At 42.0% G+C, this 17,112-nt stretch overlaps 1 protein-coding gene across 3 annotated transcripts in view; it reads left to right on the plus strand.

Moving 5' to 3' along the window:
* Positions 1 to 17,112, plus strand: part of kif26ba (kinesin family member 26Ba) — a 119,541-nt gene that overhangs the window by 90,555 nt on the left and 11,874 nt on the right. Inside the window, exons 11-25 of one of the 3 annotated variants that reach the window (XM_036136527.1) lie at positions 372 to 558; positions 4,973 to 5,144; positions 7,041 to 7,379; positions 8,987 to 9,151; positions 9,300 to 9,417; positions 9,524 to 9,737; positions 9,839 to 9,940; positions 10,059 to 10,186; positions 10,474 to 10,653; positions 10,763 to 11,034; positions 13,686 to 14,334; positions 14,430 to 15,346; positions 15,458 to 15,687; positions 16,630 to 16,764; positions 16,880 to 17,094. In XM_036136527.1, the coding sequence (XP_035992420.1) occupies positions 372 to 558; positions 4,973 to 5,144; positions 7,041 to 7,379; positions 8,987 to 9,151; positions 9,300 to 9,417; positions 9,524 to 9,737; positions 9,839 to 9,940; positions 10,059 to 10,186; positions 10,474 to 10,653; positions 10,763 to 11,034; positions 13,686 to 14,334; positions 14,430 to 15,346; positions 15,458 to 15,687; positions 16,630 to 16,764; positions 16,880 to 17,094 (4,023 nt within the window). Of the gene's footprint in view, positions 1 to 371; positions 559 to 4,972; positions 5,145 to 7,040; positions 7,380 to 8,986; positions 9,152 to 9,299; positions 9,418 to 9,523; positions 9,738 to 9,838; positions 9,941 to 10,058; positions 10,187 to 10,473; positions 10,654 to 10,762; positions 11,053 to 13,685; positions 14,335 to 14,429; positions 15,347 to 15,457; positions 15,688 to 16,629; positions 16,765 to 16,879; positions 17,095 to 17,112 lie in introns of all 3 variants that reach the window. The other 2 variants (XM_012881517.3, XM_021308067.2) reach the window with 2 other exon arrangements.

Consider the following 17,112-nt stretch of genomic DNA (forward strand, 5'->3'; position numbering starts at 1 on the left):
TTAAAGTGCTGTTGTCTTCGCTTCCTTTTGCAGACTTTTTCCTCTTGCTTTTTTGTGTGTTTTGGAGTTTGCATTATTCTATTTTCTATGTTTTTATGGTCTCAGCACACAGCCCTGTGGCACTTTGCTAATGGTGAGGATTCCCCCTGACAGTCTTAGTAAGAGTTGAGGTTGGAGGGAGGAAAATAAGAACGGCAGATACTGTTTGCCTAACATTTATCTATTATTAATCTTTATACTTATTATCTTAAAATAAAAACATTTAAATTCAGTTGCTTTATTAATCCCAAGACACCATGTTTATTTCACGTTTGTTTCTTACTTTCCTCTGTCTGCTTTTTACTACTTATCTGTTTTTCCACATATTTTAGTGTCAGGAGGTCGTAGTCGCCTTCACCTGCTGGATCTGGGGAGCTGCGACGTTAAAGCACTCGGAGGAGGTGGTGGAAAAAGCAGAGAGAACTCTTCGCCAAGTTCGGCCCCTCTGTGTCTTTCTCTGTCCGCCCTCGGGAACGTGATCCTGGCCCTGGTCAACGGGAGCAAACACATTCCATACAAGTAGGTTGCCGTGTGTGCGCGTAGGTGGGCAGTGTAGTGAGGAAGTGTGCTAAGAAGAACTGATTGGGAGCCGAGGAGGAGAGAGGAAGCAGCCAAATTAGTAAATGTGTGAGATAAATGCGGTGATGAGTGAGAAAAAGATTGAGTAGGAGGTGCAGAAGAGGAGAGGAAAGCAGAGAGCAGTTTTATATAGGTGCTTCAGGTCCGGGGGAAACTTAGCGTTTTAAACAACAGATGCTTTTCCATATTCATTAGTTTCAATGTTCTTGTTTACAGACTGGCAAGGAGAAGAAAAGAGAGATAATAAAGTGTAACCTGTCAGATTAGTAACTGTTAACTGTAATACAGACCAGCATAGTTTTCTACCTTATATCCAGAAGGTAGGAATGAAGAAAATGAAACAAATAAGTATATCCAATGAGAGAAACAATCATAAAAAGAAAACTCTTAAAAAGGATAAATGATTTATATTATTCACCATATTGATAAAAAATACAGATAAGCGCATGAAGAAAACTGACTAAAAAAATATTTAATACTCTGGTATAACTGAGAGAGGCAGTGTGATTACGAAACCATAAATACCCACCTTTTTCCTCAGTTGAACTCTTTACTTCTCTCCCTTCTTTTATCTCTACCACCCTCTGCTTAAAGCCGTGTTACTCTGCGTTCTTTGCTGGGTTAATTTAATCTCTAGCTTCTGCATTTACATTGCAAAACAACGCTTATATAAGCACTGAGGATGAACACAGAGCTTTGCCTGGTGACTCAGACTCTGTTGGAGTGGGGAAAGAGATTAGTTTAAAGGGCATGTATCGTCAGTTTTACAACTTTTCCTTTTCAACTGTGTTCACATTTGTAGCTCATGATAGCTGCATGCATTTTCTTGAAATATGAAAACCAAAAACCCACGAAAGAAAGGGAACAAATCCAAAGCAGCCAATTGTGAAGCCACAAGTCACCAAAAAATGATGACCTTATGTCTGGAAAGTCAAATACTGTCCTCAATACATAACACCTAAAATAAAAGTACTGATAGCAGTCTCATGCTCAAATTTGAGCTTTTAATGGGAAAATTTTATGTTAATTTATCAACTAAGGAGACAGAAGTTAGAAGAAACGTTGTCCAGTAGAGACCAGTAGCTTGGCAGGAATTAATAGTAACAGTAGCTACGTTTACATGGACAAAGGTAATCGGAGTAAAGGACTGATTGGGATAAAAATGTGTCGTGTAAACAAGCCAATCGGAATATGGTGATCGGATTAAGCTCAATCGGAATGAACTTGTATTCTGAATGAGATGGGTGGTCTATGCCGATTGAATTTTTGAAGCAAGAATCTATAAAATATTCTAATAATCAATAGGCAAAACTTTGGCCTGTTGATTTAATCTCTTTCTCCACGTCTACATGCTCGTGTACGGTAAATGAAATCTCAACACCCACTTTTCTGATCTGCATAGCTGCTCATTAAAACATTTCCCTGTGCGATCGGGCAGAGACATGGCAGGAATGCGGGCCGTTTAGGCATGGAGAAGCAGCCGAGGGGATTTGCTGAGGTTCAAACTAAGCGTTGGAGTGGCAAAAAATATGATTTCAGTCATGTTTTTGGCAAAGCCACAGGTTCCAGACCGGCTGCTCTGAGTATTGATTTTCACACTCTGATATCTCTGAGGGTTTACAGGAAAAGGCGGAAAAAGAATAACGCTTGCATAGAGGCACGGCTCTCTGGCTGAAAATAACTTGTTGATGGCAGAGCTGCTTAAAGATGGTGGAATGGAAAAAAGAAGTAAAAAAATATATATTAGTCACATTTTAAAAGTTATAACAGACTAACACTGTATATGCCTTACTAGCATATATAAAAATCAAGCCTTGAAATGTCCCATTAAATATTAGGGTTGAAAATTGCAAAAAACCTTAGTTTGTGTGTTGTGTGTTGATTTAAGCCCAGATAAAAAGGGTTTAAAATTTTTTTTGGAAAGGACAAACAAACTTTACCGGATCCTGCAGGATTCTTAAACATGACTGAACCTCATTTGCCCCAAATATTTTTCAAAGTAAACTGGGGCAAAAATTAATGCTGTTACCTTCCAGACAGAAGCTTTTGGGTTTAAATCCCAGACTGGGCTCCTTCTGCATGGGGTTTGCATGTTCTCCCTGTGCATGCATGGGTTCTCTCCTGGTATTCCAGCTTGCTCCCACAGTCCAAAAACACGCATGTTAGGTTAGGTTAATTTGGTCTCTCTAAATAGCCATTGGCAGTAAATCCATTGTGTATGGCTGTTTGTCCTGTGTGTCCATGTAATGGACCGGTGGCCTGTCCAGCATGTGCTCCGCCTCTTGTTCTCATCAGGTATTGGCACCATATTCATATTATGTAAAAAAAAAAAGAAAAAAAGAAGAAAAAAAAGAAGAAAAAAAAGAAAAAAAATCTGATTATGTAAAATGCTATATTTATTATTGATAGTTTACCCACAAAGTGCCTAATATTGCAGGTGGTAAGTTTTATTTTATTTCTTGGAGAAAAATCTGGTCAGAGATTTAGCACAGACTGAGAGTTAGGATCTAATCCAACATGCTCACCTCTTGAATTAATATCCAAATGAATACTTCATGAGTCACAAGTTTACCTACATTAATCTCAGGGAGCGATGCAGAGATGGAGGCAGATGTAGGGAGGGAGAGGAGGGTTTGTTGAAGCCTGAGGCAGAATAGAGAAAGAGAGCAGTGATGAAAAAGAGGAGGTCAGGATAGGAGTGTGTGCACACTTTGCGTGTTTATGTGAATGTATAGATGACTGCAGGCAGTGTACTTTTTTATTTTGTTTTAAAAAAAAAAAAAGGACAACAGCATGAGTTAACAGGACACAGAGGAGCTTCGCTCTGTGTACCGGATCTCAGCACATGCATACACAGATCTAAGCTATAAATGACTGCAGTGGCCCACCCAGGAGAAAGTCTTTTCTTAAACACACAGCCTAGTTTTACTCCTCACCATCTGTTAGTATAAACCTCTCTGGGAACTAGACCAAGTTGCAGTATTAGACTTTATCATAACTAAAGTGCTTATTTTAAGGCTTTTTGGAAAGCCCTCTATTTGTTTTTGTATGTATGTATCCTTTATTTAACTATGTTAATAACTCTTTGAGATTAAAACCTCTTTTTCAAGAGTGACCTGACCAAGACAACACATCCAAAATAAAAATAAAAAACGTAACAATAAACACATAAGCAGGAGGCACTTTTTACACTACATTTGCTGTTTTAATATATTTCAAGAAAAGCTTTGAATTAGTGAAATAATACAGTGCCTTGCAAAGGTATTCATGCCCCTTTGTCCCATTTTGCCTTGTTACAACTTCACATTTCTATTTATTTCACTGGAATGTTAGCAATAGTGCAATACCAAGTACCTTCACTGATAAGCTGGGCAAGGAGAGCATTAGTTGGAGACGTAACCAAGAGGCTCATGGAGAATCTGCAGAGGTCCACAGCTCAGGTGGAAGAATCTGCAGACAGGACAATTATCAGTAACGCAGGCCTTTAATGGAAGATTAGGGAAAAAAGCAGACAACATATGAAGCAATAACTTCTAAGAGGTTTTCGGATAATATTTGACAAAATTTTAAACTTTTTGGCCTACTTGTAAAAGGCTATGTGTGGTAGAAAATTAACACTGCACTATTGGTGGCAGCGTCATGCTGTGGGGATGCTGTTTTTCCCTGGGAGCATGGAGCTGAAGAAATATGGAGCTAAATACAGGGCTATACTGCAACAAAATGAGACAATATAGACTTGAGATGGGAAAAATTCAATCTTTTAATATACAAAGCCGATAGATTAAGCTATAATTGCAGTGTAATGCGGCTCTACGAAGTATTGACCCAGGGTAACATATTTTACACTTTTCTGATTTATGGTCTTAAGAAGCAATTTCCTGTCCTTGACAACAATGCAGTGCATACATACCTCTAGTCATACAGACCATTCAGGAAGATTTTATGCTAGAGTCACATTCACCACTGACATGCAGATAAAGAGGCACCTTGAGGTTTACTGCGCTGCCCAGGACCACATCACTATGTGGTGGGAGAAGCTGGAATCAAACTCACAACCTTCCAGATCCCAGACGACTCCTCTTTCCACTGATCAGCAGCATTATAAGGTTGTGTTGGTACATCATGTAGAATATTTGTAAAACACATGGAAATTTGTGGGTGTAATGTAACATGTGAAAAAAGTTGAAGGGGAGTGAATACTTTTTTTTACTGTAAGAACTTCAGTGCAAATCTAAAGAGAGAAATGTGAGATAAACAAGGACGTCTGCTTGAAATCCCATTCTGTTACGTAGTACACATATAAGCATTTCAAACCTGTCTTCACTGCTCACATCTCATCCATACGTGTAACCAGGGACAGCAAGCTGACCATGTTGCTAAGGGAGTCGCTAGGCAACATGAACTGCAGGACCACCATGATTGCTCACATCTCCGCCTCACCCAGAGATTTCTCCGAAACCCTCTCCACAATCCAGATTGCGTCGCGCGTCCTCCGCATGAAAAAGAAGAAAACTAAAGTAACTGTGGTGAGTTTGCTTTCTTAAGATATAGAGATTTTTTTTTTGTTTTTTTTGTTTGGAGTATATTAAAACTGTGAATTTAAAAACAGTCTATTAATGTCCAGCTAAAATACAAGCATGATATTATTAAAAAGTATTTGTAACTAATGGTACACAGGATAATCATTACCCTTAATGGCTGTAATACTGACTGCATGATTTATCCTCAGAAATTCCCGCAGGTCAGTTAAATTAAGGACCTTTTAGAAACATAAGGTGTTTATGTTGAGTTAAAAGAGATTTTTTTTTATTCTTTCTTTTGTATGCTCACTTTTTTCAGAGTTGCTAAGCAGAGTAGAACAATTAAGCTAAAGGCCACAAACCACTAAAAACAACATCTCAGATGTGAAATGTGTCCTTTCGATACAGCGTTGCAAACAGCTGTAACAAGGATAAACAAACCGAATAGAAGTTTAATCGTGTGGGGAGGCATTCATTATTGATCAGTTGTGCAATGTATTATTTATTTTTTTAATAATAACAGCAGTGCTTAAAAATGCCATTTGAAAAGATAATTGAATAAGAATAGATTTTGTTTCAGTTGCAAAATTTGTGCACACAAAGAAGAAATTTGACGTAGGGTCTGCTTTCCTCTCCGTGAAGACATTTTAGAAATATAATATATATATATATATATATATATATATATATATATATATATATATATATATATATAAATATAATATATATATATATATATATATATATATATATATATATATATATATATATATATATATATATATATATATATATATATATATTAGGGCTGGATGATATGGAATAAAAGCATATCGATAAAATAGAAATCATATCGATATCGATAATTATCAAATAATTTCTAAATATACATTTTAAGTGCAGCCCTGGCCATTTTATGCTGTTGCTTAATTACCTATTTTTAAATTAATGGATTCTTGGATGGAACTTTTTACGAAAACTGTAAGTGTTAAAAAAATAAAAAAAATAACTCGTGCTCTCTGAACTCTCTGAAGGCTGATGGAGCTTTCCTGGGTTTGTGATTGGTTGGCAGGATGTAATGACTGTAGTATTAACCTACATGATAGGCTAGAATGCACTGTTCTTTTATTGAACTTTTTATTGACCCCTGCTTTTTATATTGAACCATAGGTCTATCGATCGATATATATCATTGTTGAATTATCGTCCAGCCCTAATGTGTGTGTGTGTGTGTGTGTGTGTGTGTGTGTGTGTGTGTGTGTGTGTGTGTGTGTGTGTATATATATATATATATATATATATATATATATATATATATATATATATATATATAATATTATTATTAAACCTACCACTGCAAAAAAAAATTGCCTATTGTTAGAATTTATTTAGTTTAAAAAAATGTTTAGTTACAAAACAAATGTGTACAGATGTGAGTGAAAAGCGAAAGAGGGAGAACACAACGACCAGTAGGAGCCTGAGAAGCTAATGTTAGCTATTTAGCTGTCTGCTCTGATGTTTGTTTCTTAACGTTGTTACCTTAAAACGTGTGATGGATGGTTCTCCTCTGGGGGCTGTTTTTTTCTACCAATAAGACTCTAATACAGAACACTTTGGCTTTCTCAGTGAGGGGAAAAGGGTTTTTCCCTTCCTCAACCATCACAGCTGACTTCACTGTTGGTGGAGCTGTACTTTGCACACAAGTTGTGCAACAGTTTAAAACGTACAACCTCTATGACAAACATGCATTGTAGTTTTAAAACAACAAACTGCTTCATGCCCGTTTGTGAATTTGTCTTGTTTTAATTTAGATGTGTGGCTATTGTCAATGATCAATGAAAAAGAACAATAAACAAAAAACAATCCTAATCATCTGAATTCTCTTTATCACCGTTCTTGCAGCAATATACATCGAGCTCCTCTGGAGGAGAAAGCTCCTGCGAAGAGGGTCGCATGCGTCGTCCGACTCACCTGCGAGCTTTCCATCACCGTGGTGACGCTGACTCTGAACTGCCGCTGCTGAGACTATCCAGCGACCCTGACGAGTACTCGAGCAGCGAGCAGTCCTGCGACACGGTGATCTACGTGGGCCCAAACGGGGCGGCGGTGTCGGACAGAGAGCTGACGGACAACGAGGGACCTCCGGAGTTTGTGCCCATTGTCCCGGCTTTGCTCCGAGGAAAAACAGCCGAGCAGCATCAGATACACGGGCAAGGTCAAGCAGCTGCAGCCCAGAAAAAGGTCAGGGGAACATACACCTGAAACCGGATATTTGCACATACGTTTTAAACAGATGCATGACATTCACATTAATGTAAGATAATAACATAATTCACGTCATCAATTTTCCTTTTTTTTTTTAGTCAGTCAAGATCAGTTGCCCAAAAAAGAGAGATCTTTATAGATTTTTTTATATATATAATTTTCTCAAAAGTAAGATTCCATTAAACAACTTGTGGAATCCCAGATGATGATATTCTCCTGGCTTTGGAAACTTTAAATTGCTTTATTCACAATAACCGTGTTGAATGGAGACACACCTGGGATTTTATTTTAAAGCAGCCCCTCACAAATAGTGTTTCATTGAGACATCATGAGGAAAAAATAAACAAAATGAAACAGGAAGAGAATTGTGGCCTTCCACAAGTCTGCTTCATCCTTGGGCCCCATTTTCAGATCCCTGAAGCGGTCACGTTCCTCTGTTTAAAAAAAATTGGTTGCCAGTATAAACACGACAAAGGTTCAGCCATCACACTGTTAGGAAAAAGGCTGATTCTGTCTCCCAGAGATGAACATATTTGGATGCTAAATGTCCAAATAGACCCCAATACAAAAGCAAAAGACGTTGTGAAAAGGCTAAAGCTGCTAAGGATGTCTTTTATACACAGTGAAACAAGCCCAGCAGCAACATGAGCAGAAAGGCCACTCAGCGAGGAAGACTCCATTCCCCCTACAGCAACCTTAAATACTAGGTTTCAGTTTACAATTGAACTCAATGCCTTTAATTCTCGGATAAATGCCATATGGTCTAATGAATCTAAAACTTAATGTCAAACAATGAGAAAGTCCACAATGAAATTGAAATTTAAATACATTTGGTGATAGAACGGGATAACCTTAAACCCACAAAACACCATCCCAGCTGTAAAATACAGGGGGAGCAGCATCATGCTGTCTGGGTGTTTTGCCGAGTGAGAGACTTGCACAACTTTGCAAAACGGATGGTATCATGCAGAAAGAACATGATCTAGAACTATTGAAGCAATATCTCAAGACGTCTGCAAGAAACTTCAAGCTTGGGCGCAAAAAGGGTCTTTCAAATGGACAACGGCCCAAAGCCACCATACTAGTTACAAAGTGGCTCATGGACAACAAAGTCAGGGTTTTGGAGTTGTCGTCACAAATCCTTGAACTTAATCCCAAAGAAAATATGTGGTGCACCTGAACAGGTGTGTGTGGGAGCCAGGCTTGACTGAACGTGAAGGAATGGTCCAAAATTCAAGCAAACTGTTGAGAAGCCTTAAAACTCTTGACTTAAGACATACAGTTTAGAGGGAGATTCTACAGAATAAAAAGGAAAAGTATGCAAATCTGATTTTGAAGAAATCTTATTAAAAAAAATCTCACTCTCCTCATTTCAGAGAGGAATAACTTTGGTTATCCTAAGTGATCTAAAACAGGACACAAGTTTTGTAGCATATGTATAGTTTTGTGTCATTTTACGCAAAGGAAAATCTGGTTTCAGCTGTATAAACAGCTTTAATAATTATCTGCATTCAGGAAAATATTTGTTCCAAAGAAGTACGAGATGATTTATGTCATAAAGATTTCTTCTTCTACACTTTCAGTCTCAGACAGACGAACAGTCGGGTGGCGCAGCCCAAACGCAGCCCTCTCAGTCGCTGGTTGGTCAGCCGTTGGCCCCGGTCCCAGAGGAAGGAGCTGAATGCCTCAAATGCAACACCTTTGCTGAGCTGCAGGAGAGGCTGGACTGCATTGACGGCAGTGAGGAGGTGACTGACACTTACTAGTCATTCATTTTGGTTATATTTAAAGAAACGGAGCCCCTTGTGATGTGCCAAGCATTTTCTTTACCTTTCAAGATAGCCTCCAGTTTTTATTTTCAGGTTATTAAAGCTGTTAGTCTTTCCATTTCTGCAGGTGGCAAAATTTCCTTTTGAAGAGGTTCCTGCAAGCAAACCAAGCGCCAAACAAGAACCATGTCCTTCCTCATCTGCTCCTGTTTCTGCAGAGGTGTTGGATACAGAGACCAAATTAGGTAATTTAATCATTAGCTGTCCTTGAAATTTAATCTCTTTCCAGCATTTTATCACAGTCCTCAATGTGTTTAAAAAAATAAAATAAAAAATCCTATTCCTCAACAGCAGTAGCGGCCTCTGGGCGGACAAGCAATGACCAGCAGCTTCAGGAGATCAAGGAGGTGGTGGAGGAGGCGGAGCTGGCTCAGACAATGATCCACAGTTTAGCTCAGGCCACTGGATGCCCCCTGGTTACCAGCTCCAGGAGCATTACTGGAAGCAGCAGCAGCATCACCTCCAACCCCTTACACAGGGCCAAGAGCTCTCAGCTACATGACAGGTGAGGACTGGGGTCCTTCTCTCAGCTCAACACTTTGGCATTTACATGCTGCTGTCATCATTCTTTGGGGAACATTTGACGTTAGCTGTCTCCTTTTGCAGCCGCGAGAATCTGAATGTGGTTGGTAATATCGAGGGGAAGGGACGTCCTCTTGGATCACCGCGCTTGGGCATCGCAAGCCTGACAAAAACCTCAGACTACAGGTGAAGCATGCACTACACTGACACAATAATTTAAATATCTTCACATTAACCCATTCCTGTGCTGTAATAACAGTGTATATGTAATAATATGGTTTTCATCATTGTTCCCTCCCCCCAGACCTCCGTCTTCCCCATCACAGCGATGTAAGGTGTACACACAGAAGGGCGTGACACCAGCAACCCCTCCGCCATCCTCGCACAACCTGGCTCAGGATGGCCAGGCTACTGATGCGTTGACATCTGACAGTAATTTGTTTTTCTGATTTTTATTTTTTTGTTGAACCGTTGTCTTTACCTGATCATAACGTATCACGGGATAGCAAATCTGCTGCATTTTCTTCATTTTAATGAGTATGCATAAAAAGTCTACTAGTAGGTGACCTAACGCAAATCCAAGATCTTTGCCTCAGCTTGTCCGTTTAGATAAGCTGAAATCACACTAAATACAATCAGTATTTTATAACAGATACATGCACCATGGAGCAGAAACAGACTTGCACTCCAATGGCAACTGTGTTCCTGTGACTCCGCAGACAGTTTGGCTGCAGACAGCGGCCGCTCCTCCACAGAGTCCCTGCTGTCCAGGACCTCTCCTACGGGCATGAGCCCACAAGTCCGAGAGCCAACCGCTTCCCTCTCTGCCAGCCTGGGGTCGGCTGAGACACTCTGCGACGACGACGTCCCACCGATACCTTTGGACACGCACAAAGATGGTGATGCAGAATAAGACACGAACATTAAACACCCGAACTTTATGCATATTAACATTGATGCATATTAACGTTGTAGAAATCATGATAGCTTTTTCTCTTTCTTCCAAAGCCTCAGCAGCAGGAGGATTTGTTGCAAGAAGTGGACCTCTCCTGCCTAGGGAAGATGAAGTGGAGGACGTTGCTGTTTCAGATCTCGTTAAAGACCAGAGCTCGGTCGGTCGCCCATTGAGCATCATCAGCTTTAAAAGCGACTGTGGCTCCGAAGCTGCCCTCGCTTTAGAGCCTCAGCTCATGGGGATCACCAGTGATGCTGCTGTGGATGAAGCAATGCAAAATTACCACTTGTCTTCAGGTCTCGCAGCAAACACAGGCGTTAAGGAGGTGGTTGCAATGGCAGAGGTTGGTGCCAGAGCTAGTTTTTTTATTTGGCCGTGCGCTTAAATGGACTTGCAGTGCCTTGCAAAAATATTCATCTATAAGCATTCAGCTCTTCCACATTTGATCACTTTACAAGCAATGAGCTAGAGTGTATATTATTAGATCCCTTTTTCCATTTCAAGCCCCAGGCTTTAAAGCCTGGAGCTTTTAAGTTTGATGTGTTTGCATTTGCTTGGGGCCCTTTATGTAAAACAGCCCAATGGCACATGGGGAAGTTGAGAGGAAAACTGCAGTACCACTCCGGTCCAGCAAGCGGTGGCAAGAAGACAGTGGTCAAACAGACAAAGGCAAAGAAGCTTTGTCCATATCCTGCCACTCATGCTGCCTCACATCCGGACTGCGGAGAAACGCACAACTGATGGTGTACATCTCCTTTGCACCGCCCCTTCCCGATTTCGTACCACAGGGCTTCACTTTATTCTATTCCTGTTGTATAGATAAATAAAAAATAAAGCACGGTTTCTTTCTGCCTGTGCAGCGGGGGACCACTGTGGAGTGGGTGTGTGTGACAGAAGCGGAGACGAGACTGTGATCTGTGCTCTAAAGTTTGCCAAATGAAGTTCAAATTTAGAGCTTTATGATTATAATCTTTCGTCAGCTATGGCGAAATACAGCCTGCCCGTCTGCATCTAGAAAGCTGTAGAGTCCTTTATCTTTTCTTTTTTGCCCTTACATGTGGTTCAGGGTTTGTAAATTGTAAAATAGTTCACAGTCCTCCAACTCAGGCTTACATGAAAATACAGCCTTGGGGAGATGTGTGTTTTCTGTGCACACGGAAAGTGAAAAGGGCTCCGTTTGGTAATTTGTACTAAAACATCAGTCTAATTACAGAACTGTGTCGAAACAGTTTAAAACTAACTTAAAACGGCGAAAACATCCAGCCAAGATTTTATATACGCAGACATTCCCTACAAACTTAGCGAACGATTTACATTGACTTTTGAGCCGCGATGAACGGATCCAGTCAGGCTGACTAAACGCTGCAGAGACAGGGTTATCCCACTGCAGCTTCCCCGGAGATCAGCCTGTCAGCGGGGGTCTGGCGTGCCCGATAAGTCAAAATACAGGATCGAAATTAGCCCACAGCCCTGATGAACTGACTGCACAGATGAAATTTGAAGGTGTACCTTTTCGCCTAAAAACATTTCTGATAAATTAAGAGTATAAAATCGATTTGTAAACTCCTCATCTCCATATTGCTCCTTACTCCCCCTTGTGGCGGACTGTTTAGCCTTGCAGCACACAACCCGCCAATTGAGCAAAACCCCAGGCTTGTTGAAAAGTCCTGCCCCCAGAGCAGGGTCTTTTTCCCATGAAAGTAAAGCCCGGGGAAAGTGAAATCCCTCAAACGGAAACACTAGGTGGGCTTTAGAGGTTTAAATGAAAAGGGCCTATTGACTCCTGAAGTCATATGTTGAGGATTGAAAGGTGGTTAGATTATAAATATCCCACACCATGATCATCTGACAGAGCACTGTTCAAGTCATCATGTCAACACTGAAAGACTATGACGTAACTACAAAACTACCTAAACTGACAGGCAGGGCATGGAGGACATCAATCAGAAAAGCAGCCGTGGGACCCAAAGTAACTGAAGGCTGCAGAGGTCCACTGTTCAGGTGTCAGACCCTGATAACTATTAATCATGCACTTTACAGTTCAGACCTTTTTAGAGAGCAGTGGCAAGCAGAAAGCCATTGTTAAAAGAAAACTATCAGTCATTCAGTTCGCAGCCAAACAAAAGGCATATTGGACGCATCCAAGGTGTGGAAAAATGTGCTATGGTCATATGAGACCAAAAATTTAACTAAACAATTGAAATAAAACTTGCACATTTTTCACAACAAGGTGAGGGAGGCATCACGCTGCGGGCATCCTTTTCTTCAGTAGGGTCCAAAGGGCTGGTCAGAACTGATAGGGGTGGGGGGGTGGAGCTAAATAATGACAGAAATCTTGGTAGAGGTGGCCAAAAAACAAACAAACAAAAACTTCAACTTGGGAACTTTTGTCAGAGGGCTCACAGCTTTCTTACCGGAATAGCTGTTCTGGTATAGAAAATGTGGAGAGCTCACTTCATTTGACACTAGGAGAGAAAGTAACCTTCCTAAAGATACAGCCAGAGCTGTTTAAATCAAAGCGTAATGATGGGTTAGAATGGACCGGTAAAAGTCCAGATATAAATCTGATTATGAACCTTTTTCTGTTTCATGTTTCAAGATGCTCCCACACCAGTGTGACTGGAACTGTTGTCCATTCTACTTTGATAACGTACATCAAGCTCAGTCTCTAGTAGTAAAAAACTGATAAAGACATACCCCATAAGACTTGAAGCTGTAACTGGAGATGTGGTCTGCATACAAATCCATGTTACACTTTTTAGATTGGCAAAAAATGTTAAAACATCGCATGACTTCCTCCCATTTCAGAATTACTCCAAATAAATTCCAAATAAAATAAGTAAAACACGTTTGTGGTTTTAATTTTACAAATGCCCACAAGGTGCTAATACTTTTGAAAGACACTGCAGTTAACTAAAGCATTTATCATTAATTGTTGAATTTCTGGAGGACTGACTTTGCTACTCACTGTTGCAGGTGGCTATGGCCAAGTTGCGGACTGGCGAAACTTCAGCCATAGGGAAGTCAAACTCGGGATCTCCCATGTCCTCCTGGATGAGCGACCTCAGCATGTGCAGCGAAGCAGATCAGTCTCTGCACAGCTTCAGCCAGTCTCAGAGTCAGCAAGGGGAGGCGCTGGCTGAGTCTGAAGCCAGCCAAACATTTGGAGTTGAGACTCTGGATGGTAGTGGGAGCAGAGGAAGCTCAAGAAGAGGGAGTCTAGAAGGAGACCTGGTTCTTTCAGATAAGAGCACCCCAAACAGAGACAGACAGAGAATGCTGCCCCCATCTATGGCGAAAACTAACATTCAGGTTCTGGCAGGGCCTGGAAATATTGCCCCTTTCAAGACCACTAAAAGCGTTCACCCTTGCATGGTTGTCAAACCCATGGTTATAAATGAGCCCACCATCCTCTCCTCCCCAACAAAGACTGCCTTTATGAAAGAACCAGGAAAAGCTAAAGCTGACTTTTTAGCCTCCATCTCAAGTGAGATAAGCTTTGAAGACCCCTGGCTGAAGCGTGGAATGGAGGAAGGAAGACCTAGAGAACTTATCTGTGAAGTAAAGCCAGAAAAGAGAGAAGCAGAGCCTTTAAAGACCCATGCAAGGGACTTCTGCAAGGGGGGTAAGAATCAAGCTGATACTCTTGTCAATAAAAATATATAAAGTGTGTATTCTTTCTTATTCATCCATTGATTTTTATTCCAACCCTGTACATAGGTGGGGATCGCAGTAGCTCTAGCTCAGGAAGTGAGATGGCGTCCTTTCCCGACTCCTTCAAGAGAGTCGTGGATGGTTGTGAGATGGTCACTCTCGCTGTACAAGGTGAAGGTTTGACTGGTATCTGCAGCACAGATATCCACCGCACAGCCAGTCTCCCACGCGGATGGCACCGTCTCAACCACCACGATGGCTTAGACAGCGGAACAGAGTACCGCAATCTTGGAGTCACCAATTCAACACCCTGTAGTCCCCGAGCCACACTTGAACGCTTAGGGTCTAATGGAAAACAAGGGTTCTTCTCCCACAAGAAGGGGGGAATACCACCTCTTCCACCAGTACGAAAGTCCAGCCTTGACCAGCGAAACAGGGCAGCCAGTCCTCTCCCCCAACCCAGTCATGGAGTGTCATCGCCAAGCAGCACTGCAGATAATACAGCCATCACCAGACAGCGTGGATCCAGCATAGACAGTAGCAGGCTCTTTAGTGCCAAGTTGGAACAGCTGGCCAACAGAACAAACTCTCTGGGCCGGGTCCATGGGTCGCACAGTGGTTCCCACCACTATGACTGCTTCTCCCTGGAAAGAGGTGAGAGCCTCAGAAGGGGAGGAGGAGTAAGGGGGGACACCACCATGCCTCGCGCTGGCCGCAGCATTACCCGCACCGGCTCCGTGTCATCTCCCACCGGAAACCCCAGCAGCCCGAGTTTCAGTGGAAGCAGCAGTCCAAGCAGCGCTCCACAGTCACCAGCCAAGGGCAGTGGCCAGTCAAAGATCTCAGCAGTCAGTAAGCTGCTGATGACCAGCAGTCCTAAATCCAGGAGTCTCTCTGCTTCAAGCACCAAGACTCTGAGCTTCTCCACTAAGTCACTAACCCAAACTAGCAGCCGCAGCTCCAGCCTTCCTCCTAATGGAAAGGTAAGAGGAACTGTCTCTTGAGTGGAATGGAGCGCAGCTTCTTTACCCAACCACATGTATTCCACGCAGCTGATGATGTGACGTTGCTTTCCTCTAACCTTATATCCCCAGAATTCAGTCCAGGCCCCAGTTCAGCAGCAGCAAGGACCCGCCCCAGGATCATGGTCCACCCAGTCCCTGAGCCGCAGTCGTGGGGGAAGTCTAACGGCCAAATTGCCTCTGCGGGCTGTCAACAGCAGAATCTCAGAGCTCCTCCAGGGAAGCGCTGGATCGCGTTCCAGGGGCCATGTCCAGGGAGGAGGCGCAGATTGGACAGAGGAAAGAGGAGCCGGAGCGACGAGGTTCTAACTTCATTTTGTTTAAGCTGCTGTCGCATTGTTTTTTTTAACCTGCTTTGTATGCTGATATACTGAGAAAAATGCAATACGCAGGTTTACTGTGAGGAAACAAAGGGCATTTTGTGAAACGTCAAGTCATGTTACATCTTTTAAGTGTATGTGTTGCCTGTGATGTGCTCCAGTTCTGAAAAGTGCATTGGCAGCAAGGTTGTGGGATACATTTCAATGATCCCAAGCAGTCAGATAATTATTAGCTGAATTAGTCTAATAGTAAATAGCTACAGAGGGTCCTGGGTTTGAATCCTGCAAGGAGTTTGCATGTTCTCCCGGTGCATGTGGGGGATTTCTCCAGGTACTCCCACTTCTGCCCACAGTTAAAAAACCATGACTTCTAGGACAACTGAATACTCACAATTGTCCTCAGGTATGAGTGTATGCATATGTCTATTCTGTGTCTTTTTGCTGCCCTGTGATGGACTGGCGACCTGTCCAGGGTTTTCCGTATCTCTCACCCAATAGCCGCTAGAGATAGACACCAGCTCCCTGCTACCCTGCAGGGAAAACTGGGTATAGTGTGAAACTAAGAAATTCTGTTATAGGGTCATGGCTGTGATACTTGAATCGCAGTGGCGTCAACTTTTTTATGTCCAAACCTGTGGCAGTCAGGCGTACCTATTGATCAAATTCTGTATGCCATAGTGTCAAGTCTGTAGTGATGCAATGCCGGCGTGATATTTTTGTTGTCTCTAAGTATAGCATTTAAAAGAAAGACAGACGCACAATAGTGTGACAGGGGTTTATATTCAGATCATTTGGTATACAAAGTAAGCATGTTTACATCCTTGTAACCAAAACCAAGAAGCAAACTGGATATAAAACTGTTTCTTAAAAGCTAATCCTGTCATGTTGTGTTTTTTATATTGATTCTTGGCTTGTTTATTTCAGTGGAGATGGAGCAAGTGACGAAAACCTGGGGGAGGAGAAGGCAGCTGTGGTTCAAACACTGCCCTCTCCTTACAGCAAGATCACAGCCCCGAGGAAACCACACCGCTGCAGCAGTGGCCATGCAAGTGACAATAGGTAAAGTGCACAGCGAAAAGTGACGCTTACGTTTTTCAAACAGGTTTAATCTTCCTAAACCTTTTGTTGTTGTTCTTTTTTTATCTTAACCACAATGTTTCTCTGACCCTAACAGCAGCGTACTGAGTGGAGAGCTGCCCCCAGCCATGGGGAAAACTGCTCTGTTTTACCACAGCGGAGGCAGCAGCGGCTACGAGAGCATGCTAAGAGACAGCAGTGAGAACACAGGAAGTACTTCCTCAGCTCAGGACTCCCTGAGCGAGCATAGCTCAGCCACCACCTCGTCCCGACGGAGCTCCAAGAGCAGCAAGAAGAGCAGGAGCAACACAGGTTACAGTTTTAACACAT

The sequence above is a fragment of the Fundulus heteroclitus genome, chromosome 4 (assembly GCF_011125445.2).
Source record: "Fundulus heteroclitus isolate FHET01 chromosome 4, MU-UCD_Fhet_4.1, whole genome shotgun sequence".
Taxonomy (NCBI): Eukaryota; Metazoa; Chordata; class Actinopteri; order Cyprinodontiformes; family Fundulidae; genus Fundulus; species Fundulus heteroclitus.